Source organism: Bos indicus x Bos taurus, chromosome 23 (assembly GCF_003369695.1).
Source record: "Bos indicus x Bos taurus breed Angus x Brahman F1 hybrid chromosome 23, Bos_hybrid_MaternalHap_v2.0, whole genome shotgun sequence".
Classification (NCBI taxonomy): Eukaryota; Metazoa; Chordata; class Mammalia; order Artiodactyla; family Bovidae; genus Bos; species Bos indicus x Bos taurus.
The window spans coordinates 32,537,317-32,563,023 of NC_040098.1; the positions used below are offsets into that span (position 1 = coordinate 32,537,317).

Below are 25,707 nucleotides of genomic sequence, written 5' to 3' on the forward strand. Positions count from 1 at the left end.
GAGTGAAGGCAGGAGGAGAAGGGGACATCAGAGGATGAGATGGTTGGATGGCATCACCAACTCAGTGCACATGAGTTTGAGTAAACTCTGGGAGTTGGTGATGGACGGGGAGGCCTGGCATGCTGCGGTCCATGAGGTTGCAAAGAGTCGGACACGACTGAGTGACTGAACTGAATTGAACTCTAGTTTAGAGAATAAGCCATTATACAAAATAATAGGATAAAAATTAAAAAGGAAATTAATATCTGTTTTATGGACCAAATTGTGTCCCTCAAATTTTATATGTTGAAATCCCAATAACTCAGAATGTGGCCTTATATGGAGATATGGTCCTTACAGAGGTAATCAAGTTAACAGGAGATCACTAGGGTGAGTGTTAATCCAAATGACTAGCATCCTTATAAAAAGAGGAAATATGGAAACAGACACAAACACAGCAAGATTGCCATGTGAAGATGAGGGAATATATTAGGGTTATTTTCTACAAGCCAGGGAGTACTAAAGATTGCCAGCAATCACCAGAAGCTAGGTGAGAGGCATATAACTGTTTCTTCCTTGTAGTTCTCAGGAGGAACCAGTTTTGCTGACTCCTTGAAGTGACATTTCTAGCCCAGAATTGTGAGACAGTAAGTTTTTATTGTTTAGTACTCCTAGTTTTTGATAACTTGTTATGGTAGTATAACAAATATAATACAATTAAATGCCAAAAGTGTGATTATAGTAATAATGTTTGAGATAGCTGAAGCTGTTGTTTTCTGAATTCATATTTTGGATTAAGCTTTATGTTGAGTAATTTATAAAAGTAATCTTCTGTAATTCTTGCAACAATCCTGAGAGACAGATATTAGTCTCACTATAGATTTTATTTTTAAACAATAGAGAAATCTTGATAATATCACTGTTGGCAGTACAGCAGTGATTGAAACTCAGATATGTCTAATCTCAAAATGGATGTCCCTGATCAGCACTTTGCATCCCTTCTGGGAAAGAGCAGTAGAAGGAGCCACATGATTGAGTTTAGTAAGTTGGGAGCATATTGTCTATCAAAATGCAATAGAGTTCATGGGATGATGCCATTATTCTAGAGGTGGAATAAAGAAACAAACTGAAAATGTTGCAGTGGCTTGAAAAATGAAGCATTACTGTTCATGAAGGAAGTATGTTGAGACCTCACATCAGAAAATATGGATTAATGTAGAATTGTCAGAGTTTATGATGAAAAATTATGAGAAGAAACCTCTTGAGATGGTGGATATAACTTCTGGTGCAGTAGCCCAAGCCTCAATATAAATAGCTGCTATTTGTTCTGAGAATTTGGAACTTGTGGAGGATTTTAAAGAGGAGAGTGACATAACTCAATGGTATTAAAAAGAGTAATCAGAGAATATTTCATCCAGGGGATGGGAAATGGTAGACTTACTTTACTGAAAATTGAATGATGCTTCTGGGAAAACAGAAGAAATTTTCAGAAGTAGTGTACCTTTCCAAAAGAGACCAACTTATCTCTATATGAAATACCATGAGAAGGTCCTCTTTGAAGCAGGAAGATGGACTACAACAATGGTTCTCAAACATTAGCCAGCATCTAAATCACTTGCAGGCTTATTTAAACATCGTTTTGATTCAGTAGGTCTGGTGGTACCTGGGAATGTGCATTTTGAAGCACACGGAATCTTTGTCCTTCAAAAGGCATGAGGAAACTTAGGTTGAGGTTAAGTTGATCAGGGTTCTAAATTAGTATTAGTGTCTAAGTAGAGTAGACCAAAGCACATTATAGCCCTCATAGTCTCCTACCACAAACCACACACATGAATGCTGATTTCACCACAAAATAGTGAAGGAAGGGCAATCCAGAATGGACATGCAATCTCCAGAGCAAGAAGAGTGACAGTAGAAGAAAACAGGAAAGATACTGTTTGCAAATGATACCCACAGTGCAATGATGGGTCACCTGCCACAGTCCAACATCAAAACAGGAGATGTAGTCTCTGGATAATAGAATTGCATACACATTCTACTAATGAAGAGACGAGAGCAAGGACAGGGAAATTTTGGCTGGGCTTGAAAGTTCTAAAACATTGAGGGACCCTCCTTTTTTTGGCCACACCATGTGGCATGTGGGATCTTAGTTCCCTGACCAGGGATTGAACCCCCAATCCCCTGCATGCAGTCTTAACCACTGGGCTGCCAGGGAAATCCATGAGGGACCCTCTCTAAGAAAAAAAGAATATACAATGGTGAATAAAACACTGATAGGTCCTTCTAATGGACTTTCAGTTCAGTTCAGTTCAGTTGCCCAGTCGTGTCCAACTCTTTGCGACCCCATGAAATTGCAGCATGTCAGGCCTCCCTGTCCATCACCAACTCCTGGAGTTTACCCAAACGCACGTCCATCGAGTCGGTGATGCCATCCAGCTATCTCATCCTCTGTCATCCTCTTCTCCTCTTGCCCCCAATCCCTCCAGCATCAGGGTCCTTTCCAATGAGTCAACTCTTTGGATGAGGTGGCCAAAGTATTGGAGTTTCAGCTTCAGCATCAGTCCTTCCAATGAACACCCAGGACTGATCTCCTTCAGAATGGACTGGTTGGATCTCCTTGCAGTCCAAGGGACTCTCAAGAGTCTTTTCCAACACCACAGTTTAAAAGCATCAATTCTTAGGTGCTCAGCCTTCTTCACAGTCCAACTCTCACATCCATACATGAGCACAGGAAAAACCATAGCCTTGACTAGACGAACCTTTGTTGGCAAAGTAATGTCTCTGCTTTTTAATATGCTATCTAGGTTGGTCATAACTTTCCTTCCAAGGAGTAAGCGTCTTTTAATTTCATGGCTGCAATCACCATCTGCAGTGATTTTGGAGACCCAGAAAATAAAGTCTGACACTGTTTCCACTATTTCCCCATCTATTTGCCATGAAGTGATGGGACCAGATGCCATGATCTTAGTTTTCTGAATGTTGAGCTTTAAGCCAACTTTTTCACTCTCCTCTTTCACTTTCAGCTTCAGTGAAATCCTACTCTGGGTAGGGAGATCTCAAGTTACTGCCCTTTCAAACTGAAACATAAATTAAAATTCTGTCTTTTTTTTTACTTTCTCATCCACAATTAAATATTCATGATGTATAAATTACTTGCAATTATTCTGAACTGGAAGTTCATCATCTATATTATTGTATAAGTAGTAATCCTGCTTAGTCATTAAATTTGGTACACAAATAAGAGTATATAAATGCAAATGTTAATATATCTTGGCAACAATAGATTATTAGTTATAGTTATTTTACTATACTATATAGGCAATGACATTAAAATGCTCTCTTCCTCTGTTTTAGAATTTATTACATACTTACATATGATAAGTTTATGGATATAATCCTATCTAATAATAGGTTATATGTTTCTCAATGAGTCAAATGCTCTGTCTAGATGCTGTGATTTGTATGTTTAATAATCACAACAACCCAATTAACAAGTTATTTCTACTATGTAAAGGAAGTAAAATGAAACACATAGAAATAACCTGTCAGTGGACATGCAGGTTGGTGGAACTTGAGTGTGATGAACACCACCTGACTACAAAGTCTCTACTCGTTCTTTTCCAGTCCTGATATATCATGTATGTTGGTTTATAAATATAGCACATAAGGTAATATGTAATGTTTATAACTTCTTGTGGTTCTAGATACAGAAAATATTCATCATGGAATGGGACAATCAGACATTCAACCCTGACTTCATCTTGATGGGAATTTTTAGTTACACGCCCACTCACGTCTTTCTCTTCTCTCTGGTCCTGGGCATCTTCACAATGGCGCTCTTGGCAAACACTCTCATGGTCCTCGTCATCTATCTGGACACGCGGCTCCACACCCCCATGTACTTCCTCCTCAGCCAGCTCTCCCTCATGGACTTCATGATCATCTGCACCACTGTACCCAAGATGGCCCACAGCTACCTGTCTGGCAGGAAGTCCATTTCTGTAGCAGGATATGAAGCTGAGATATGTTTCTGTGTGTCCCTATGTGGTGCTGAGTGCTTCTTGCTGGCTGTCATGGCCTATGACCGCTATGTTGCCATTTGCTACCCTCTTCAGTACCCCAGTCTCATGAACTGGAACCTTTGTAGACTCATGGCTGCCTCTTCATGGTTCCTTGGTGTCTTTGATGGCATTGTTGATGTAGCTGTTACGCTGTCCTTCTCCTATTGTTCCCAAGCAATATCCCAGTTCTTCTGTGATGTCCCAGCACTCCTACATCTCTCATGCATGGATACTTCCACATTTGAAACACTTATTTTCATCTGTTGTGAAGTAATGCTCCTCCTCCCTTTGTCACTCATCAACATCTCATACACATGTGTAATTATAACCATCATTCGCATGAGTTCTGGGGAGGTTTGGCACAAGACTTTCACCATCTGTACTTCACATCTTATTGTGGTGGGGCTGTATTATGGAGTGGCTATGTTCATATATAAGAGACCCACTTCTAATCGATCCCCAGCCCAGGACAAGATGGTGTCAGCCTTCTACACCATTCTCACTCCGATGCTGAATCCCCTTATATACAGCCTCCAGAACAAAGATGTGGCCAAAGTATTCAGTAAGGTACTAGGGAAGAAGTAATCTAGAGAACAAATTGGATAATGGTTTACAGGGATTCTTTTTTCTCTCATAACTACTCTCTCTTGCACATTTATTTGTGAAAAAAATGAAGCCCCACGTGATTTAGTAACAAATACACACAGACTATATATCTATGTGTGTGTGTGTGCATATATATATATAAATATATATATGTATTTACATATACATATTTGTATATAGGCTTTCCAGGTGGTGTCAATGCAGGAGACACAAGTGATGAAGGTTTGATCCCTAGGTCAGAAAGATCCCCTAGAGGAGGTTATGGCAACCCACTCCAGTAATCTTGCCTGGAGAATCTCCATGGACAGAGGAGCCTGGCGGGCTACAGTCCATGGGTCACAGAGTCAGACACAACAAAGCATGCACGCATGCTTGGTGATGTCAGCATCCTTTCTACCCCTCCTTATCCCTAAACTATTAATGCATTTTAGTAGTTCAGTTTTTTTTTTTTCTTGCCTGTGCTGCACGGGTTTGTGGGATCTTATTTCTCTGACCAGAGATCGAACCCAGACCCTCAGTAGTGAAAGCACTGAGCCCTAACCACTGGACTGCCATTTTGGCAGACAGTAGATTCATAGACAATGATACGAAGTAATAGAGACATCCCAGTTTCTCATATTGGTAAGAAACATCTTGAAAAACTAGAGTACAATAATACAACCAGAATGTTGACATTGATACAGTCAAGAAACAGAACACCTTTGAAACCACGAAGATTTTTCATGTGGCCTTAAATCACACCTGCCTCACTACCTCATCCTTACCCATGGAAGACACTAAGCTCTTCTCTATTTGTGCAATTTTATCATTTTAAGAATGCCATATATGTGGGATTATACAGTTGTTTGTAACATTTTGGGATTGACTTTTTCATCTAGAGTGGTTATTTCAATATTATTTGTTGTTAAGTGAGTTATATTAATATTTTTACTTGTGGTCTTAAAATTGATTTTTCTAAAGGCAAGACAATGTGGAAGCACTATCAACTTTCATTGTTTATTAATAAGGATAATTATAATTTGTTTCTTAATAAATTGCTTGACAGTATCTCATCATTGCCTGGTGTTTATTCCTATGTAGTATCATTATGACAACTAAACTTCACTTTTTGAGTCATTAATTTCTACTTTTCTTAAAAACAGATGATGAAAATCTGTGCAGTTGATTGTCATTGCTGAGAAGTTTCACAGGGCTTATTAAGGCAAAACTTACCCCAATGAATTTCTTGGTATTCAAAAACACAGGGTCAGTTTTTGAAAAACTGCCTAGATTGAAGGGAAAAATTGTATCAAGCTTAGATATAGATATCTATCAAGCTTAGATAGAGATGAAACACAGAGTTAAATTGATGATCTTTTTCATTGTTCTCATCTCAGGGCTCATTTTGAAATAAGTGCTTGACCTGTGCAGGTGCTGTATTTGCTTATGATGCTTACAGAGGTGAAGCATCATATATCCACTGGTCCAGCACATAGAACCCAGGAAGAAGGTATTTCGAAGAACCATGAATGTGAGAAAGAACCATCTAGTTAGGTCATCCATTTATTTCCCAAATGAAGCAGGACTCTGGATAGAGATCTATTCCTTAAGGCTGTAACTGAGATTACTAAGTTAGAAGATATGAGTAGATTAAGCATCCAGATGTATAGAAAGGAATAAAAGACGTACAGTGGGTTTCTGGCTTTAAATGATGCCCAGTAAGAGCTACCAGGGTAATGGTGATGGCTTGAAGAATGCTTAAACAACTTGTCAAACAGATGGAAAGGTCACATGCTACTCTGTGTAGGCAAGCATTTGTCTTACATATAATATCATCTATGAGAGTTCTGAACCCCAAAGCTGCTCCTGCCTCAGGGATTCCTGTAGTACAAACTAGAAACATATAAACCAAGGATAAGTGGGTTATTATGAGGCATATGAACCTCTGTTTGATGCTCACAAAGAAAATATGAGGGTAGCACACAAAGAGAATGGCATTCCCCAAAACACCAAGTCCAGTTTGAAAGAGAAAAGCAATTCCCAGGATGCCATCCATTGAAATCATTCTGACATTTCATAGATTGAAGGACTTCAGGATAAACTTCTGACTGTGTGGATCACAACAAACTGTGGAAAATTCTTAGAGATGGGAATACCAGACCACCTGACCCGCCTCCTGAGAAATCTGTATGCAGGTCAAGAAGCAACAGTTCGAACTGGATATGGAACAGCAGACTGGTTCCAAATCAGGAAAGGAGTACATCAAGGCTGTATTTTGTGACCCTGCTTATTTAATTTATATGCAGAATACATCACGTGAAATGCCAGGCAGAATGAAGCACAAGCTGGAATCAAAATTGCTGGGAGAAAGATCAATAACCTCAGATACACAGATGACACCACCCTTATAGCAGAAAGTGAAGAAGACCTAAAGAGCCTCTTGATGAAAGTGAAAGAGAGTGAAAAAGTTGGCTTAAAACTCAACATTCAGAAAACTAAGATCATGGCATCTAGTCCCATCACTTCTTGGCAAATAGACGGGGGAACAATGGAAACAGTGAGAGACTTTATTTTATTGGGCTCCAAAATCAGTGCAGATGGTGACTGCAGCCACAAAATTAAAATGTTTGCTCCTTGGAAGAAAAGCTATGACTAACCTAGATAGCATATTAAAAAGCAGAGACATTATTTTGCCAACTAAGGTCCTTCTAGTCAAAGGTATGGTTTTTCCAGTAGTCATGTATGGATGTGAGAGTTGGACTATAAAGAAAGCTCAGTGCTGAAGAAGTGATGCTTTTGAACTGTGGTGTTGAAGAAGACTCTTGAGAGTCCTTTGGACTGCAAGGAGATCCAACCAGTCAATCCTAAAGGAAATCAGTCTTGAATATTCTTTGGAAGGACTGATGCTGAGGCTGAAACTCCAATACTTTGGCCACCTCATGCGAAGAGTTGACTCATTGGAAAAGACCCTGATGCTGGGAGGGATTGGGGGCAGCAGGAGAAGGGGATGGCAGATGGCTGGATGGCATCCCTGACTCAATGGACATGAGTTTGAGTAAGCTCGAGGAGTTGGTGATGGACAGGGAAGCCTGGCGCGCTGCAGTCCATGCGGTTGCAAAGAGTCAGACATGACTGAGTGATTGAACTGAACTGAATCTGTTTTTTTAAATTCCTCATTTTAGTAATTATTTCCTGTGACCTCAAGAGGCATTAAACTAGTAGAGAGTAAAGGGAGATGGAGGTGTACAAAGAAGTATTGTGTGGGTGTTAGAAGAAAAATAGTAAGTATGGGAAAAATAAGAAGAGATACAAACTATGTGTATAAGAGGAAAGTGTTAGAAAAGGAAAACATTTACAGAAGAAAGAGAAAGGGTGAGGAGGGAAAGTGGTGAACTCAGGAGAAATGGTAATGAGGAAATGACAAAAAGCAAAGTTAGGGAGGAAGTTTAGCATTGAAAAACATATCACAAGGGAAATTAAAGCCCATCAAAATGTAGTGGGAAGGGAAGAAATGAAAGAAAAGGTGCGAGTACAGTAGACTGGGATGAGAGAACCAGGCACTTAGCATGTCCTTCCTTCTTCCTTGGTGAATTGCAATTATGACCTTCAGCAATTTTCTGCTCCTTCTTCTGCCACCAGGCTACTGGTAAAGGCATAGTGATTCATTTAGGAAGATAAATATTAATAAGTGCTGTTTTGTGAGTCAATAAATTTAAGGCAGTTCACTCATGGTTTTTGGGCTCTGCATGTGAAGCAATTTCCCACACTGAACACCTTATTACTGAATGAACTGGTATGCAGAAAGCTTGAAGATTTACATGTGCGTGGGTCTATTACTTTAAAGATTGAGAAAGAAATATTTAAAGATCAGTATATCATGGAACAACAGACTGGTTCCAAATAGGAAAAGGAGTAGGTCAAGGCTGTATATTGTCACCCTGCTTATTTAACTTCTATGCAGAGTACATCATGAGAAACGCTGGACTGGAAGAAGCACAAGCTGGAATCAAGATTGCCAGGAGAAATATCAGTAACCTCAGATAGGCAGATGACACCACCCTTATGGCAGAAAGTGAAGAAGAACTAAAGAGCCTCTTGATGAAAGTGAAAGTGGAGAGTGAAAAACTTGGCTTAAAGCTCAACATACAGAAAACGAAGATAATGGCATCCAGTCCCATCACTTCATGGGAAATAGATGGGGAAACAGTGGAAACAGTGTCAGACTTTATTTTTTGGGCTCCAAAATCACTGCAGATGGTGACTGCAGCCATGAAATTAAAAGACGCTTACTCCTTGGAAGGAAAGTTATGACCAACCTAGATAGCATATTAAAAAGCAGAGACATCACTTTGCCAACAAAGGTCCATCTAGTCAAGGCTATTGTTTCCCCAGTAGTCATGTATGGATGTGAGAGTTGAACTGTGAAGAAAGCTGAGAGCCAAAGAATTCATGCTTTTGAACTGTGGTGTTGGAGAAGATTCTTGAGAGTCCCTTGGACTGCAAGGAGATCCAACCAGTCCATTCTAAAGGAGATCAGTCCTGGGTGTTCATTGGAAGGACTGATGCTGAAGCTGAAACTCCAGTACTTTGGCCACCTCATGCAAAGAATTGACTCACTGGAAAAGACTCTGATGCTGGGAGGGATTGGGGGCAGGAGGAGAAGGGAATGACAGAGGATGAGATGGCTGGATGGCATCACTGACTCGATGGACGTGAGTCTGAGTGAACTCCGGGAGTTGGTGATGGACAGGGAGACCTGGCGTGCTGCAATTCATGGGGTCACAAAGAGCTGGACACGACTGAGCGATTGAACTGAACTGAACTGAACTGATATATTCCAGTGAGCTTCCCTTAATGTTCTAATCCATTGGTTAAAATAACATTATTTAGAACACATTGTTCCACATTCCATGAGAATTCAGCATTTCTAAATAATTAAGCATTGCTAATTGTGTTGGTTGCTTTAGGGTTATTTGAAAACTGTGAAAAGAATCTTGTGAATGGGCTACATGTGGTTAAAACAATTTTCATTTTAAATGAACCATTTGTAAAAATGTGAAAGTCAAGGCAGCAACTTAGATATTTCAAACTGGTGGTCCAAGGCCTAATTTAAGAACAAGCCTGTACCGGTTTTCCATTGAGAAATATGTGAAACTAAATTTAAAATAGAAATATAAAAGATAGTTTTAAGAGGAAAATTAATAGTACTGCTAGGTAGTAACCTAGTAGGTAGTAGCAGGTTAGTAGCATTGGTAGTAACCTGCTAGGAAATTACAAGTGTGATTTTGAGAATATTTAAAATTTTGGGGTCACTCAATTTTTCAAATATAAGCCTCATATTTTCCCACCCACTAGGAAGGTAGCCTCCCACTTTATCTTTTAAGGACTTTTCAAAGAGTTGTTGTTCAGTCAGTCATTCGTGTCTGACTCTTTGCAACCCCGTGGACTGTAGCACACCAGGCTTCCCAATCCTTCACTATCTCTTGGAGTTTGCTCAAACTCATGTCCATCGAGTCGGTGATGCCATCCAGCCATCTCATCCTCTGTTGTCCCCTTCTCCTCCTGCCTTCCATCTTGCCCAGCATTAGGGTCTTTTCAAATGAGTCAGTTCTTCGCATCAGATGGCCAAAGTATTGGAGCCTCAGCTTCAGTATCAGTCCTTTCAATGAATATTCAGGATTGACTTCCTTCAAGATTGACTGGTTTGATCTCCTTTCTGTTCAACGAACTCTCAAGAGTCCTCTAGCACCGCAGTTTGAAAGCATCGGTTCTTCAGCACTCAGCCTTCTTTACAGTCCAACACTCATATCCATACATGACTACTGGAAAAACCATAGCTTTGACTAGACAGACTGTTTTTGGCAAAGTGATGTCTCTGCTTTTTAATACGTTGTCTAGGTTTGTCATAGCTTTTCTTTCAAGGAGCAAGCATCTTTTAATTTCATGACTGAAGTCACTGTCCTCAATGATTTTAGAGTACCAAAAAATAAAGTCTCTAACTGTTTCCATTGTTTCCCCATCTACTTGCCATGAGGTGACAGGACCAGATGCCATAATCTGAGTTTCTTGAATGTTGAGTTTCAAACCAACTTTTTCATTCTCCTCTTTCACCTTCATCAAGATGCTCTTTAGTTCCTCTTCACTTTTTACCATTAGGGTGGTGTCATCTTCATATCCGAGATTATTGATTTCTCCCGGCAATCTCCCGGCAATCTTCCAGCCTGTGATTCATCCAGCCCAGCATTTCGCACGATGTACTCTGCATATAAGTTAAATAAGCAGAGTGACAATACACAGCATTGATTTACTCCTTGCCTAATTTTGAACCAGTCCATTGTTCCACATCTGTTTCTATGCTTCTTGACCTGCACTCAGGTTTCTCAGGAAGCAGGTAAGGTGATCTGGCATTCCCATCTCTTGAAGAATTTTTCACCATTTGCTGTGATCCACACAAAGAAAGGTTTTATTTTAGTGTGATCAATGAAGCAGATGTTTTCCTGGAATTCCTTTGCTTTCTCTATGACCCAGTGAATGTTGGCAATTTGATCTCTGGTTACTCTACCTTTGCTAAATCCAGCTTGTACATCTGCATGTTCTCGGTTCACATACTGCTGAAATCTAGCTTGAAGGATTTTGAGCATAACCTTACTAGCATGTGAAATGAGCACAATTGTGCAGTAGTTTGAATATTCTTTGGCATTGCCCTTCTTTGGGACTGGAATGAAAACTGACCTTTTTCAGTCCTGTGGCCACTGCTAAGTTTTCTAAATTTGCTGACATAGGTAAAGATGGTCAAAAATAAAGTAAGTCCTGAGGAGGTAATGTACAACATGCTGATTTTTTTTTAAAAGAGGTTACACTGAAAATATACTAAAATGGACAGTATGTTGGGTCATAATTGAAGCCTCGCTTCAAAGGACCAGAAGCATTCACTTTGCTATTGGTTACAGTGCATTATACTAGAAATCAATAATAAAAAGGTTATCAGATAATCTATACCTGCTTGGAAATTATGGAACATACTCCTAAATAACACGTGTCAAAACAGAAACCACAATAAAAAATAAATATTTTTACTCAATTATATAGGCACATCATATTAAAATTTGTGGATGGTGTAAAAGAAAAAGGAAATTTTATAGATGTGAATGCACTTCAGAACATAAGAATGCCTGAAAATATGTAGACTAATCTTCCATCTCAAAAAAACTGAGCAAAAGAATAGGAACTCAAACTCAAAGGAAGCACAAGCAAAACAAAAAGGGATGCACAAGAAAATAAACATACAGTGGGAGATAATTAACAAAGCACCAAGAATGGCTCTTTGAAATACATTCTTGTCAAATGCAAATAAAATAGTCACCAAAGTAGACCATGTCCTGAGCCATCAAATGAGTATCTGTAAATTTAAAATTGAAATTTCACAAAATACCAAATTAGAAATCAACAACAAACATACCAAAAATTTACAGATATTTGGAAATAAAAAATAACCCATGGGTCAAGGAATAAGTCAAGTGAGAATGAAAATATTTAAACTATAAGATAATAGAAGGATAACATAATAAAATCCACAAAAGAAAATACACATACAAAATTGTATGAAGGAAAACACAGAGCTCTGAAGAGAAATTTATTTATTTATTTTTTAAATTTATTTGGCTGTGCCAGTTCTTAGTCACAGCATGCAAACTCTTATTTGTGGCATGTGGGTTCTAGTTCCCTGACCAGAGATCAAACCCAGGTCCGCTGCAGTGGGAGACTGAGTGTTAGCCACTGGACCATCAGGGATGTCCTGAAATGAGAAATTTAAAAGTCAGGGATCCGTTTCCACATTAATCAGATAGAAAAAAGAAAAAATTCAAACCAAAACAGTAGAAGAAAGGAAAGAGTAACACTAAGAGAGTGAAAAATAATTAAAATATAATAGCAAAATAGGGAAAATGAACAAAATAAAAAGTTGTTAGTAAACTTGACAAACCTCTAGCAAGCTGTTGGGAAAGTAGCTGGATGCCCCATGAGTCCTGATGTGCCAAGTTTTCTCTGCTTGAAAAAACTTTGGTCACCCTCCTGAACCTTCTCCTAGGCCCGTCTGTGCACTCGCTTGAGAATTCCAGTTTTAGCAAGAACAGTGTGTGTCAATTTAACCAGAAATCCACCACCATGACCTGTGATTGCCCTCAATTTCTGATCCATTTCCTCATCCTCCACCATCCCCCAGGTGATGTCTGATCTCTGAGGATACAATAAACCTGGATCTACAGGTGTTTCATAAAATCTGGAAAATGGAACAAATGTTTTGTCAATGCAGAGTGGAGAGCTGTCGCCCTAGAATACAGAATGTACCAGAGAATAGTCCCTCTAGTGACAGAATCTAACAGAAAACCAGCCAGCAAAGGGGAAATGTGTTTTGCAGAATCACAGCCCAAGCATCCCCAAAGTGCAACACACAATTGGGACCTATGAGATTCATATCATATATTTTTATGCTAAGCTCACGTGCTTATATGAGTTTTCCTATTCTAGATTACCCTACTGAAAAGATTTTTAAATCTTATTTCCAAACTTTATTACATGGGTAACTTTATGTCTTTACATATTTTCTGTAAAGTAAATTCAATAGAATTATTTCGCATGTCTTCTACCTATTCTTTTATTCCCTTGGGCTTCAGATCCAAATCTGAGTATCTAGACCTGTCTCAGTTACTGAGAACTTAGAGATTTTCTGCTTATCCCTTTAAACCATGATTCTCAGAGTTTCTTCTACACCCTAATTTATCATGCTATTTTTGATAATAACTTTTAAAACCAACTAAAATATATTAGGTGAACATCAAGCTACTCTCACATCTGTCGATGAATTATAGTAAATAATATTTATGACCTAGAAACATGACCCTTGCACTTCTAAATTTCTCCAATGAACTGGACTGTTCATATCAGACTCCCACTTAAAGTTTCTTTATAGAAGACTGCTGCTGCTGCCAAGTCACTTCAGTCGTGTCCGACTCTGTGCGACCCCATGGACAGCAGCCCACCAGGCTCCCCCATCCCTGGGATTCTCCAGGCAAGAACACTGGAGTGGGTTGTCATTTCCTTCTCCAATGCAGCAAAGTGAAAAGTGAAAGAGAAGTCGCTCAGTCATGTCCGACTCTTAGCAACGCCATGGACTGCAGCCCACCAGGCTCCTTCGTCCATGGGATTTTCCAGGCAAGAGTCCTGGAGTAAGGTGCCATTGCCTTCTCCATTATAGAAGACTAGTTAACAATAAATTCTACATTTATACTATCTCTATGGGGATGTAATGGACATAATGTAACATGGGATTAATATTTAGACATGCCAAAACACTAAGATTTAAAATTCAATCAAGCTTCCATTTGATCTAAATTTATAACCACTTAACTAAGTGAAGTAATTGAGAATTACTTTATGTAAGGGAACAAAGATTCCTGGCTGTTTCCAGACCTTTGGAATGAATTTTTTATTTTAAGGTTCAACTAACCCTAAGGATGAATTACTTATATTTTCAAAGTTTTCAAATACATGCAGAAATCCAGTGGTCAAGGGAGAATAACTCGTCATCATAAAGGGAGAATGTGTTGGGTCCAGGAAATCACCTGAGGGAACAAACTTTTGTCAGTGTATGTTTTCCAAAGAAGGGGTAGCAAATGGAAGTCTTTGGACCACGAAATGTCCCTGTGATTCTTGAGAATGTTTAGCACTCTGGTTGTGAAATAGTAGAGCTATGCTTAAGCCAGCTCTGCTTTCAGGTGGGAGAGATGCTCCTAAATTGAGAACATCTTCATGGCATTTCTATTGGGCTCTATTTCTAAAGATGATGGACCATGTACTTTATCAATTTAAGCTGTATTAAAAACTCCTGAAGCTTCCTGAAGACTCAGAAAGTCTGCCAGTCAGGAACCTTTTTCAAAGAAGATCTGGATCAGGAATCATCCTTTGAAGATAATTTGCTTCTGATCCTAGGATTCTTCAGGTTCTCACAGGGCAACTTTGGGCTCTGGATTTCTCGGCCAATCCAAGTTAAACTTCATCCTTCCTTGGTGATCTCATACTTCAGAAGATCTCTGTCACCGTAGGCCTTTCTGAAGTGCCTCCTTTAGAAAAGGCGCCTGTGGATCCTCTTCTAAAGTCACATGTGATCTTGATTTCAATATAGTTTTCATCTGTTTCTCTGCCTCCCTCTCTCTCCATGTCTGTCACTTGTACTGATTTGTACTGTGTTCTTCCGTCTCTCTCCGTGTCTCAGATTCCCTCACTGAGGTCCCCATAAGTCATACACCGGTCCCTGTATACAGCAGAGGGGCATGAAAATATTTGTCTCTTCAGATTGGTCTCTCACGCACCAGCAGACACTTTTAACTTACTGATTTCCTGAGACACCTTCACTCTATCCCTGTTATTCAGTGAAACTTTTCCAAAGACAACTCTAGGAAACATTTGGTAAGATTTTCACTTAATAAGTAAAGATTTTCAGAACCTGATAGGGAATCAGAATCAGAAAGTAAATAAACCCATGGACAAAGTTCCTAACAGATCACAAGGGAATGGCAAAGCACTTCAGTATTCTTGCCTTGAGAACCCCATGAACAGTATGAAAAGGCAAAATGACAGGATACTGAAAGAGGAACTCCCCAGGTCAGTAGGTGCCCAATATGCTACTGGAGATCAGTGGAGAAATAACTCCAGAAAGAATGAAGGGATGGAGCCAGAGCAAAAAGAATACCTAGCTGTGGATGTGACTGGTGATAGAAGCAAGGTCCGATGCTGTAAAGAGCAATATTGCATAGGAACCTGGAATGTCAGGTCCATGAATCAAGGCAAATTGGAAGTGGTCAAACAAGAGATGGCAAGAGTGAATGTCGACATTCTAGGAATCAGCAAACTGAAATGGACTGGAATGGGTGAATTTAACTCAGATGACCATTATATCTACTACTGCAGGCAGGAATCCCTCAGAAGAAATGGAGTAGCCATCATGGTCAACAAGAGTCTGAAATGCAGTACTTGGATGCAATCTCAAAAACCACAGAACGATCTCTGTTCGTTTCCAAGGCAAATCATTCAATACCACAGTAATCCAAGTCTATGCCCCAACCAGTAACACTGAAGAAGCTGAAGTTGAACGGTTCTATGAAGACCTACAAGACCTTTTAGAACTAACACCCCCAAAAGATGTCCTTTTCATTATAGGGGACTGGAATGCAAAAGTAGGAAGTCAAGAAACACCTGGGGTAACTGGCAAATTTGGCCTTGGAATACAGAATGAAGCAGGGCAAAGACTAATAGAGTTTTGCCAAGAAAATGCACTGGTCAGAACAAACACCCTCTTCCAACAACACAAGAGAAGACTCTATACATGGACATCATCAGATGATCAACACCGAAATCAGATTGATTATATTCTTTGCAGCCAAAGATGGAGAAGCTCTATACAGTCAGCAAAAACAAGACCAGGAGCTAACTGTAGCTCAGACCATCAACTCCTTATTGCCAAATTCAGACTGAAATTGAAGAAAGTAGGGAAAACCACTAGACCATTCAGGTATGACCTAAATCAAATCCCTTATGATTATACAGTGGAAGTGAGAAATAGATTTAAGGACCTAGATCTGATAGATAAGAGTGCCTGATGAACTGTGGAATGAGGTTCATGACAGGAGACAGGGATCAAGACCATCCCCATAGAAAAGAAATGCAAAAAAGCAAAATGGCTGTCCGGGGAGGCCTTACAAATACCTGTGAAAAGAAGAGAGGTGAAAGGCAAAGGAGAAAAGGAAAGATAGAAACATCTGAATGCAGAGCTCCAAAGAATAGAAAGAAGAGATAAGAAAGCCTTCTTCAGCGATCAATGCAAAGAAATAGAGGAAAACAACAGAATGGGAAAGACTAGAGATCTCTTCAAGAAAATCAGAGATACCAAAGGAACATTTCATGCAAAGATGGGCTCAATAAAGGACAGAAATGGTATGGACCTAACAGAAGCAGAAGATATTATGAAGAGATGGCATGAATACACAGAAGAACTGTACAAAAAAGATCTTCACGACCCAGATAATCATGATGGTGTGATCACTGACCTAGAGCCAGACATCCTGGAATGTGAAGTTAAGTGGGCCTTAGAAAGCATCACTACGAACAAAGCTAGTGGAGGTGATGGAATTCCAGTGGAGCTATTCCAAATCCTGAAAGATGATGCTGTGAAAGTGCTGCACTCAATATGCCAGCAAATTTGGAAAACTCAGCAGTGGCCACAGGACTGGAAAAGGTCAGTTTTCATTCCAATCCCAAAGAAAGGCATGTCAAAGAACGCTCAAACTACCGCACAATTGCACTCATCTCACACGCTAGTAAAGTAATGCTCAAAATTCTCCAAGCCAGACTTCAGCAATATGTGAACCGTGAACTTCCTGATGTTCAAGCTGGTTTTAGAAAAGGCAGAGGAACCAGAGATCAAATTGCCAACATCCGCTGGATCATGGAAAAAGCAAGAGAGTTCCAAAAAACATCTATTTCTGCTTTATTGACTATGTCAAAGCCTTTGACTGTGTGGATCACAACAAACTGTGGAAAATTCTGAAAGAGATGGGAATACCAGACCACCCGATCTGCCTCTTGAGAAATTTGTATGCAGGTCAGGAAGCAACAGTTAGAACTGGACATGGAACAACAGACTGGTTCCAAATAGGAAAAGGAGTACGTCAAGGCTGTATATTGTTACCCTGCTTATTTAACTTATACGCAGAGTACATCATGAGAAATGCTGGACTGGAAGAAACACAAGCTGCAATCAAGATTGCCGGGAGAAATATCAAGAACCTCAGATATGCAGATGACACCACCCTTATGGCAGAAAGTGAAGAGGAACTCAAAAGCCTCTTGATGAAATTGAAAGTGGAGAGTGAAAAACTTGGCTTAAAGCTCAACATTCAGAAAATGAAGATCATGGCACCCGGTCCCATCACTTCATGGGAAATAGATGGGGAAACAGTGTCAGACTTTATTTTTCTGGGCTCCAAAATCACTGCAGATGGTGATTGCAGCCATGAAATTAAAAGACGCTTACTCCTTGGAAGGAAAGTTATGACCAACCTAGATAGCATATTCAAAAGCAGAGGCATTACTTTGCCAACAAAGGTCTATCCGGTCAAGGCTATGGTTTTTCCTGTGGTCATGTATGGATGTGAGAGTTGGACTATGAAGGAAGCTGAGCACCGAAGAATTGATGCTTTTGAACTGTGGTGTTGGAAAAGACTCTTGAGAGTCCCTTGGACTGCAAGGACATCCAACCAGTCCATTCTGAAGGAGATCAGCCCTGGGATTTCTTTGGAAGGAATGATGCTAAAGCGGAAACTCCAGTACTTTGGCCACCTCATGCGAAGAGTTGACTCACTGGAAAAGACTCTGATGCTGGGAGGGATTGGGGGCAAAAGGAGAAGGGGACGACAGAGGATGAGATGGCTGGATGGCATCACTGACTCGATGGACTTGAGTCTGAATGAACTCCAGGAGTTGGTGATGGACAGGGAGGCCTGGCATTTTGCGATTCATGGGGTCGCAAAGAGTCGGACACAACTGAGCGACTGACCTGACCTGAACAAATCACATCCGTCAAAGCCGGCCCTGGGTGGGCTTGAACCACCAACCTTTTGGTTAACAGCCAAAGGTGCTAACTGATTGCGCCACAGAGCCAGACACTATAGAGTTTCTTTTCCAAGGATGTTATTTTTTGTTTAAACTGTATATAACATTTTAGAAATGCATCTTTTGCTGGGTAATAATACAGATATTATCCCTAGTAGAGAAAAAGTGGAGTGTCAATTAAGTGGGCTGGGATGCGTAACTGTTGTTTACCCAAACATGAGCTTATTCTAAGGAAAGACATCCAGACAGAACTTATTCTCATTTCAGTGAGAGAGTTTTCGCTAATAATTCAATTGACGGAAAACCCCTCGAAGGATTCCGTAGACACGAAGATAAATTAAATGGGAAAGACACGAGTAAGAGCAACAAAGATGGGTAAATAATTTAGAAGAAAATCTGTTGTTAAGTTTTCCAATAGAAAGTTGGAAAAGTTGAGGGTAAACAAATGACCATCACCAAAGCCAAGCCTACCAAGTTGTTCCTTGAAAAGAATTCAGGCGAGGGCTTCCTTTAGGTGAGTAGTTTGGGCACTTTCACATTTAGTTAAGTGAAAGCCGTAACTCTGGTCTCCATTGTCTTATTATTTCATATTAACTAGTGCTTTATTATGAATTTCTGTCCTGAATGTTCAAATGGGTGCAATAGTATCAATAAAATGTACCTAAAAGTGCACGGCATTTTTCATTAGGTTGTTTATTTTCTCTTTATATATATAGTATATATTATATAAATATATAAAAATATATTTAAAATATAGACCCTTAACTCAATCACACACAGTAGCTCACGGGTGGGATGAGTGGGCAGGAACTGACAAGAGTCCCAGTTATTCTCAGGTCCCTTGAGACCAGTCCTGGGTCACTGCCTGGTCTTCGCCCTGGAAGCTGCCACCCATTGAAGCCCTCACGCACTGAAGCCCTTGTACACCAGATGTGCTTCTCAAACACATTTTCTTGTCCTTCCCTCCCCTTTTACCCTTCCCCTGTGGTTTCTAGGGTAATTCCAACCACTCCCTCCCATATCCTGCAGTATCCTGAGACACAACTGGTGTTTGTGCCTGCGCCAGGCTCCTTTGTAAGTTCTTCTGCATCCTCCTGAGTGATTTCACGCCTGAGAGGGGAGGCTGAGGAAAGGGAAAGCCAAAACACTTTACATTGCTGTTCACGGAAGCTTAGTTCAAGTCTCACAGGTATTCCGCATTTTAACATATTAAAAAAAAATTAGAGCCTAGAAAAGCAAACTCTTTAACCGATTATTTTCCATTTCATTCCCCCTGGCTGAGTTTATTACTCAAATCGCTTTGTGTGTGGTGAAGGAAATGGCAACCCACTCCAGTATTCTTGCCTGGAGAATCCTAGGGACAGAGGAGCCTGGTGGGCTGCCATCTATGGAACCACACAGAGTTGGACACGACTGAAGTGACTTAGCAGCAGCAGCAGCAGCAGCTTTGTGTGGGTGTGAGAATGGTGGACACATTTACCAAAAAGGAAGAAAATTACCACTTCTGCTGGGAGTTGGAGGTGGGACTCCCTCTTAAAGGTTGGGAAATCTAATTAACACAGAATCTTCCTCTGCTGAGGATAGGGTCACATCAAATAAACCCATCTAAGTTGAAAGCATCTGTAATTCCAAAATGCATTTAATATACCTAACCTACTGAACAGCGTAATGTAGCCTGGTGGTGGTGGTGTAGTTGCCAAATCTATCAGACTAGGCTCCTCTGTCCATGGGATTCTCCAGGCAAGAATACTGGAGTGAGTTGCCATTTCCTTTTCCAGGGGATCTTCCTGACCCAGGAATCAAAGCCGGGTCTCCTGCATTGCAGGCAGATGATTTACCAACTCTACCCTAAATGTGCTCAGAACACTTTCATTAGTTGGGCAAAATCTAACCTAAAGCCTATTTCATAACTGTGTTGATTATCTCATATTATTTATTGAATACTGTACTGAGAGTGAAAAGTAATCATTTACCCTTATGATTGAATGGCTGCCCAGCTCCAGGAGAGTATCACACCACTTATCAATGGCACTAGCCATGGAAAAGATCAAAATTCAAAATTGGAAGTAGTTTCTACTGAATGTGCACCACCTTTGCACTGAAGATAAAAAATTAAACACTGAACCATTTTAAGTCAGGGACCACAAGCAATCCACTGAAACATTAACTCTTAGGGAAACGGCACATTCCTGAGGCTTAGACAAAGGGTTTTTCCCCTTTCAACTCTATAGTATTGTTACAAGACTACTTCCAGAGATAAGAAGAACAATGTAAAAGTAAACTGAGGAAGAGTGCTTTGTGATTTTTGGACATTTTCAGGAATTTCATATGCCTGGACACACCTATCAAGAGCCCTCCTACTCTCTTTAGCAGAATCCCATTCCTCATCTTACCAATTTATCATTTTCTGCAAATGCAGGGTCCTACCTTCTTGGATGGTGTGTAACTAAGTTGATTCAAAGAATTCATTGCAACAATAGGTTCCTAACTTAGTCTAACAGTCTAATCATATAGGGGATGGTTGAGTGCTGTATCACCCAGTTTGCAACACTTGGTATTAGATTAATCCATTCATATTTGCAGTAACTCTTCACTATATGTTACATGATGTTCATGCAATAAACATTTACCATATACACATAGGCAAAGCAACTGGGGAAGATGCTGGTAATAAAAAACATTAAGGAGCAACTTGTGTCACATATAAGCCTAATTTTAATGATGGAAATGTGGAGATGATATGATTTTGTATGCTTGTGTATTAAACAAGTTAACTCATATAAAAAACTTAAGCATTGTTCAAATGGGGACAAAACTGGAAGTATAAAAAAGGTATTTTCCTTTCAAAGGGCTTAGAAGTGAGGGAATCACAATTATAGTTCCTGGGAAATCGATTTCCTTCCACCCATTCTAATTTTCATTTTTCACTCCACTTGTGACTTACCCACCCATAGGTTTGAGCTCTACATGCAGAACTGTTTAAACTTGAGACTGAAATGCTGACTTTGAATATCCTTATATATAACATCAATCTGGAAACACAAGTTCATTCATTCAAAAAATTAAGCCCTACGTGTGTTTTACTGTAACTTAAGTTTCTTCATCTTCGTATTCTCTATGTAGGAGAAGTGACAACAGATACTCAGAACTTTGAATAAATGAATATAACAGCTTGTCAGATTCTGAAACTGGATCTTCCTGGTTCACATGGAAGACATCATGAAGAGTCCACATGGAATAAACCCAAATGAAATGAGCACAGATGTGTTTGTGTGCTGAGTTTTGAGGACTGTGAAAAATGTTACACCTAACAGATCATAATTCATTTCTTTCCTCCCAAATAAACTGCACTTATCAAGTTGAGATCTTAATAAAATTTGGTTATTTTGAGCCAAAGTAGGTGAATCCACTTGACCCAAAGAACACAATGATAATTACATTGATGACAGTTAAGCAGAAAGAACAAAAAGAACCTAAGAAAATAAATGGCACAAACAAAACTCAAATGACTTTACTATTATTGCTCTAACACTTCCTGTAAGTTTAAATAGCCAGAATTTTAGTCTATTATGAGGCTGTGTATAGATATTTTTCAGTTTTTTGTTGACATCTCAGTTTTCATTTCCCATCAGTGGCTTACATGCATTCTATCACCTCCAGAGCTGCTTTGCATGTTGTTTGTGAACCTTCCCTTGTCTAAGCATAGACAAAATGTATAAATGCACCAGAAGGACATTATGTGTGCATAACTACCTCCTAGGCTTTGCCCACCTTCACAACAGTCTGAACCCAACACGTCATCCATGGAGTTTTGTTTGCAATTATAGGAGTTTATCAGGCTCTTTCAGACTTTGGTTCACTTCTCAGGATGTTGCTGACTTTCCCAGATAGAATCAATCAGGCCTTCCCATGGCCTCACTCTACCTCTTATATACATCTGGCATGATGCCTACAGTACTTCTATACATTTATTTCTTAAACATCTGTCTTTTTTAGCAGTCTATAAGACTTACACCAAGGGCCATGTGTCCTCATATAGTGACTTAGTAAACGTTGAATTAAATAAGTGTTAACAACAAGGCCTAAGAAACTGATTAGATAGGTAAATGTTGAATTAGATAAGTGTTAACAACATGGCCTAAGAAACTGATTAGATGGAAAACTATCCAGGTTAAAACGGAGGGAGGTATCCTGTGTCCAGAAGATGGAGTGAAGGTGGGTGAATTCTGTCCAACACACAAGTTGGAACTTATCCAATGACCATCTCCACCCCCCCACGCCATAAACTACAAAGGTATGTTTAAAAATATGTATTTACATATCTTTTTCTATTCTATAAATATATTTTGAAGGTGGCTCCCAAGCCACTCTAGCCCATTAACCCCTGTCCCTATTAATCTTTTCTAAACAAAAAGGATGTTGCTGCTGCCCAATAATGTGGTTGGTAAACAGCTGTCTGGACTAGCCATTATCACTCTAATTCAAGGTAAAGGCTGTTCCTGGGGCCAGAAAGTAGGACTTTTCAAGGGTCCCAGTGGGCAGAAGGCAGGAAGCCAAGAACTGAACAAGGTAAAACAGACATGAGCAGACTAGCATAATCATGCTGGTAAGAACTAAGTGCCTCAGCCAGGCATGTACAGGAGCTGGAAGGAGGAAGAGGAGAGGCCTACAAAACTTCTGAGGAACTCACCAGACTCCTGGTTTGAGAAACACAACAGAATGTCCGCCTGGGTAGTCATTATAAGGTAGACAGGACGCTGGGCTGGGCTAGGAGGTGGAAGGGGCCTCTCTGACCCTCAAGAGTTCCTGGCCGGTGAGGAGTTCCCCCTGCTTTCTGAGGGTGTAGGGGCTCCAAAGATCTTGGCAAGAAGCCCTCGGTTGGAGCGGGCCTGGTCCTGAGCGTTAGCCAGGCGAGCTCGTTCACGCCCCCCTGGCCGAGCTGCCTTCCGGGCCCTCATCTCCTGCTCAGTAGGACGCTGGGCAAAGGCCCAGGAACCATTCGGGCGGGTAGAGTCCCCATCAGCCGCAAGAAAACGCTGTCCGCGCTCCACACTTCGAAGATAGAAGTCAGTCTCACGCTTGGCCTGGGCAACCTCAGCCCTCAGACGCTGCCTGCGCACCTGGCGCTCAAAAGCAAGATGCTCGCTGAGGTGGGACCAGGTAAAACGGTGCAGGTACTGTGGACAGGAAAACAAGAAAAGATCTGAGTAAGGCAGATCACAGATGGGGAGTTGATGGAAGGGATGGGCGCCATAAAGATGATAAGGGTGCGTGGGCTGTGGCCGCGAAGGCGAGAGGGTGAGTGGTGCGGCAGACAAGCCAATCCCCTCACCTTGAGGTTCCACAGATCATAACGGAAGGGGCTGCGCCTGCGGGAGCCCATGGGCGTGTTGTGAAGACTGACCGCCACACGCTTGGCTACTCGCTTGTCCCGGAACTCCACCCAGCCCTCCGTGTAGTCCTTGCTGTACTTGGACCGCTTTTTCCCTCCGGCGGCGGAGGCAGCTGCTGCCTTCTTCTTGCGCTTCACGAACCCGTCTGGAGTCCAAGACAAAGCAGTGGTCAAAGAGGCCCATACAGCATCCACTCAACAGCACCTCCCACTCACCAATTCTCCAGACCTCCCCGCAGGCCAGGATCCCACCTTGTCTTTGCCCATAAGTGGCTAACTGTATAGTCCACACTTTACCCCTCATCTAAACTCAACCTTTTCCTCAAATGTTAATTCTTTTATCATTACGTCTGCCCTAATCGTTCTATTTAAAACCTGCACAGGCCCCCAACCCCAATTAGTGACTGAATGGGAGTTGGGCGCGGCCTATCATATACTGTCTCTTGACCTGGGCCTCGACATGACAAAGAGGTATGTTCAGTTTTGTGGAAAAATCACTGAGATTTTAATTCAGGCCGTACTCATTTAACAAACTGGTAAATTCGCCTCAAGAAAGTAGGGTGGGCGGAGCCGAGATTAGAATCCAAAAATTAGCGAAAAATTTAGGCTCAGCTAGGTATACAAAGCTACCCACATTCTGCATTTCAGCCTTCTAAAACGTGCGCGTCACCTACTTACCAAAGAAAACAGACGCAGGTACCCGGCTCCGTCAGCGCCTCCAAGCACGGCTGAGGCAACAAAACACGCACTGTGTATTCAGTGCCAGCGAGTACCACCCCTCTTCCCTCACCATCAAGGCCTGAGCACTTACCCTCAGCCTGGAAAAAAACACGCCCGACCTCCCCGTAGGCGCTGAGAAGGTTCCGTACGTGTAAAGGCCTAAAGCGGGGCGGGATGTGGCCCAGGTACACAATGCCCGGCACTACCCGTTTCTTGCTGCCACCAGCCGCGTCTTCAGATTCCTCCTGTTCCTCCTCTGCCTCTAGTTTCTGGTGACTCCCTTCCAGAGGTCCCAGCTCCGCGGTGTCCAGCTCCAAACCCTCTACCTCCATGCTTGCCGATACGTAAGACAGGGCAGCCGTAAAGCGCCGCGCCTCTGACGCACTCGTGTACGACAGCCTGCGTTTGGTGGGCGGGGCCGGCTCGAGTGACGTCAAACGAAAAGAAAGGACTGTGCCGGAAAGTGCAGGAACTAGCGGAGAGGGCGGAAGTAGGCAGGGTCAGCCGCGAGATACAAAGTGTGAGAGCCTTTGACTCCCGAGCTGAAGAGACAAAGGCGAGGTAGACCCTCCAGCATAATTTATCCTAGAGAATTCCGTGGTGAAATGCAAAAGGAGGGGGATGAGGCATGCTCTTCGGAAATTTTGGAGAACTATTTTGGAAGTGAAGGGAGGTTTCTTTGTATTCTAGCGGTCAAAGTAGCATTTTACCCAAAGGACTCGGGTGAGACTCCAGTTGGGGGATGGCTCAACTTCTGAAGTTTACTGAAATTTCAGTTTTTTAATTAATTAAGTTTGAGTGTTAACTAATTTTCCAAATTTAATTTAGAGATTTGAGTTTTTAAAATTTAAGTTTTGAGAATGTAATTTACCTTTGCAAATAAAAGTTTTAGAAATTTAGTCAGACTTAATGTTTGAAAATTTCACTTGTGACCTTTTCATTTAGTTAAAATCTTTTTTACTTTAAAATATTAATTTAAAATTTGATTTTGTGCATAAATCATCTAAAAGTTTTAACTTGCCACAATTTCTTTTATTTTAAAATTTGGCGCCTGTTTTACATTTGTGTTAATGCATGGTTTGTATTTATACTTGTGTTTCAAACATCTATTGGCAAATGTATACTTAGCCTTGATTTAAGCCACCGCTAGGACAGGGAGCTTTATTCTCCCTGGGACTTTGTTTTCACAGTGTTGGGGTCCAGGGTACCCAAAATGTGCCTCAGTGGCATACTGATTATGTTGAATTAAAGTTACTGAAGAATCTGATACTACTCTTCTGTCTCCCTAAAAGCAAGAAATCTCTC

General features: G+C 40.9%; 2 protein-coding genes and 1 non-coding gene across 3 annotated transcripts; 1 reads left to right on the forward strand and 2 right to left on the reverse strand.

The window, feature by feature from the left end:
- The first annotated feature begins 3,106 nt into the window (after window positions 1–3,106).
- LOC113881654 (olfactory receptor 2M2-like) lies at window positions 3,107–4,748 on the forward strand. The gene has a single exon (XM_027524727.1). It carries the CDS (start codon window positions 3,702–3,704, stop codon window positions 4,623–4,625), a length of 924 nt encoding a protein of 307 aa, XP_027380528.1. The 5' UTR covers window positions 3,107–3,701; the 3' UTR covers window positions 4,626–4,748.
- A 13,516-nt stretch (window positions 4,749–18,264) lies between these two features.
- Window positions 18,265–18,338, reverse strand: TRNAN-GUU. Its single transcript has one exon. It is a non-coding gene; the product is annotated as a tRNA-Asn (tRNA).
- A 2,649-nt stretch (window positions 18,339–20,987) lies between these two features.
- Window positions 20,988–24,770, reverse strand: ABT1 (activator of basal transcription 1). The gene is made up of 3 exons (XM_027524728.1): window positions 24,494–24,770; window positions 23,623–23,828; window positions 20,988–23,467 (listed from the first exon to the last, which is right to left on the reverse strand). Exons 1-3 carry the CDS (start codon window positions 24,732–24,734, stop codon window positions 23,087–23,089), a joined length of 828 nt encoding a protein of 275 aa, XP_027380529.1. The 5' UTR covers window positions 24,735–24,770; the 3' UTR covers window positions 20,988–23,086.
- Window positions 24,771–25,707: the final 937 nt, after the last annotated feature.

Coding starts and splice junctions, on each gene's coding strand:
- LOC113881654 (XM_027524727.1), top strand. CDS start 3,702: ATGGAATGGGACAATCAGACATTCAACCCTGACTTCATCTTGATGGGA.
- ABT1 (XM_027524728.1), bottom strand. CDS start 24,734: ATGGAGGTAGAGGGTTTGGAGCTGGACACCGCGGAGCTGGGACCTCTG. Junction 23,829..24,493: donor TGTTTTTTTCCAGGCTGAGG/GTAAGTGCTCAG, acceptor CTTGGACTCCAG/ACGGGTTCGTGAAGCGCAAG. Junction 23,468..23,622: donor ATGATCTGTGGAACCTCAAG/GTGAGGGGATTG, acceptor TCCTGTCCACAG/TACCTGCACCGTTTTACCTG.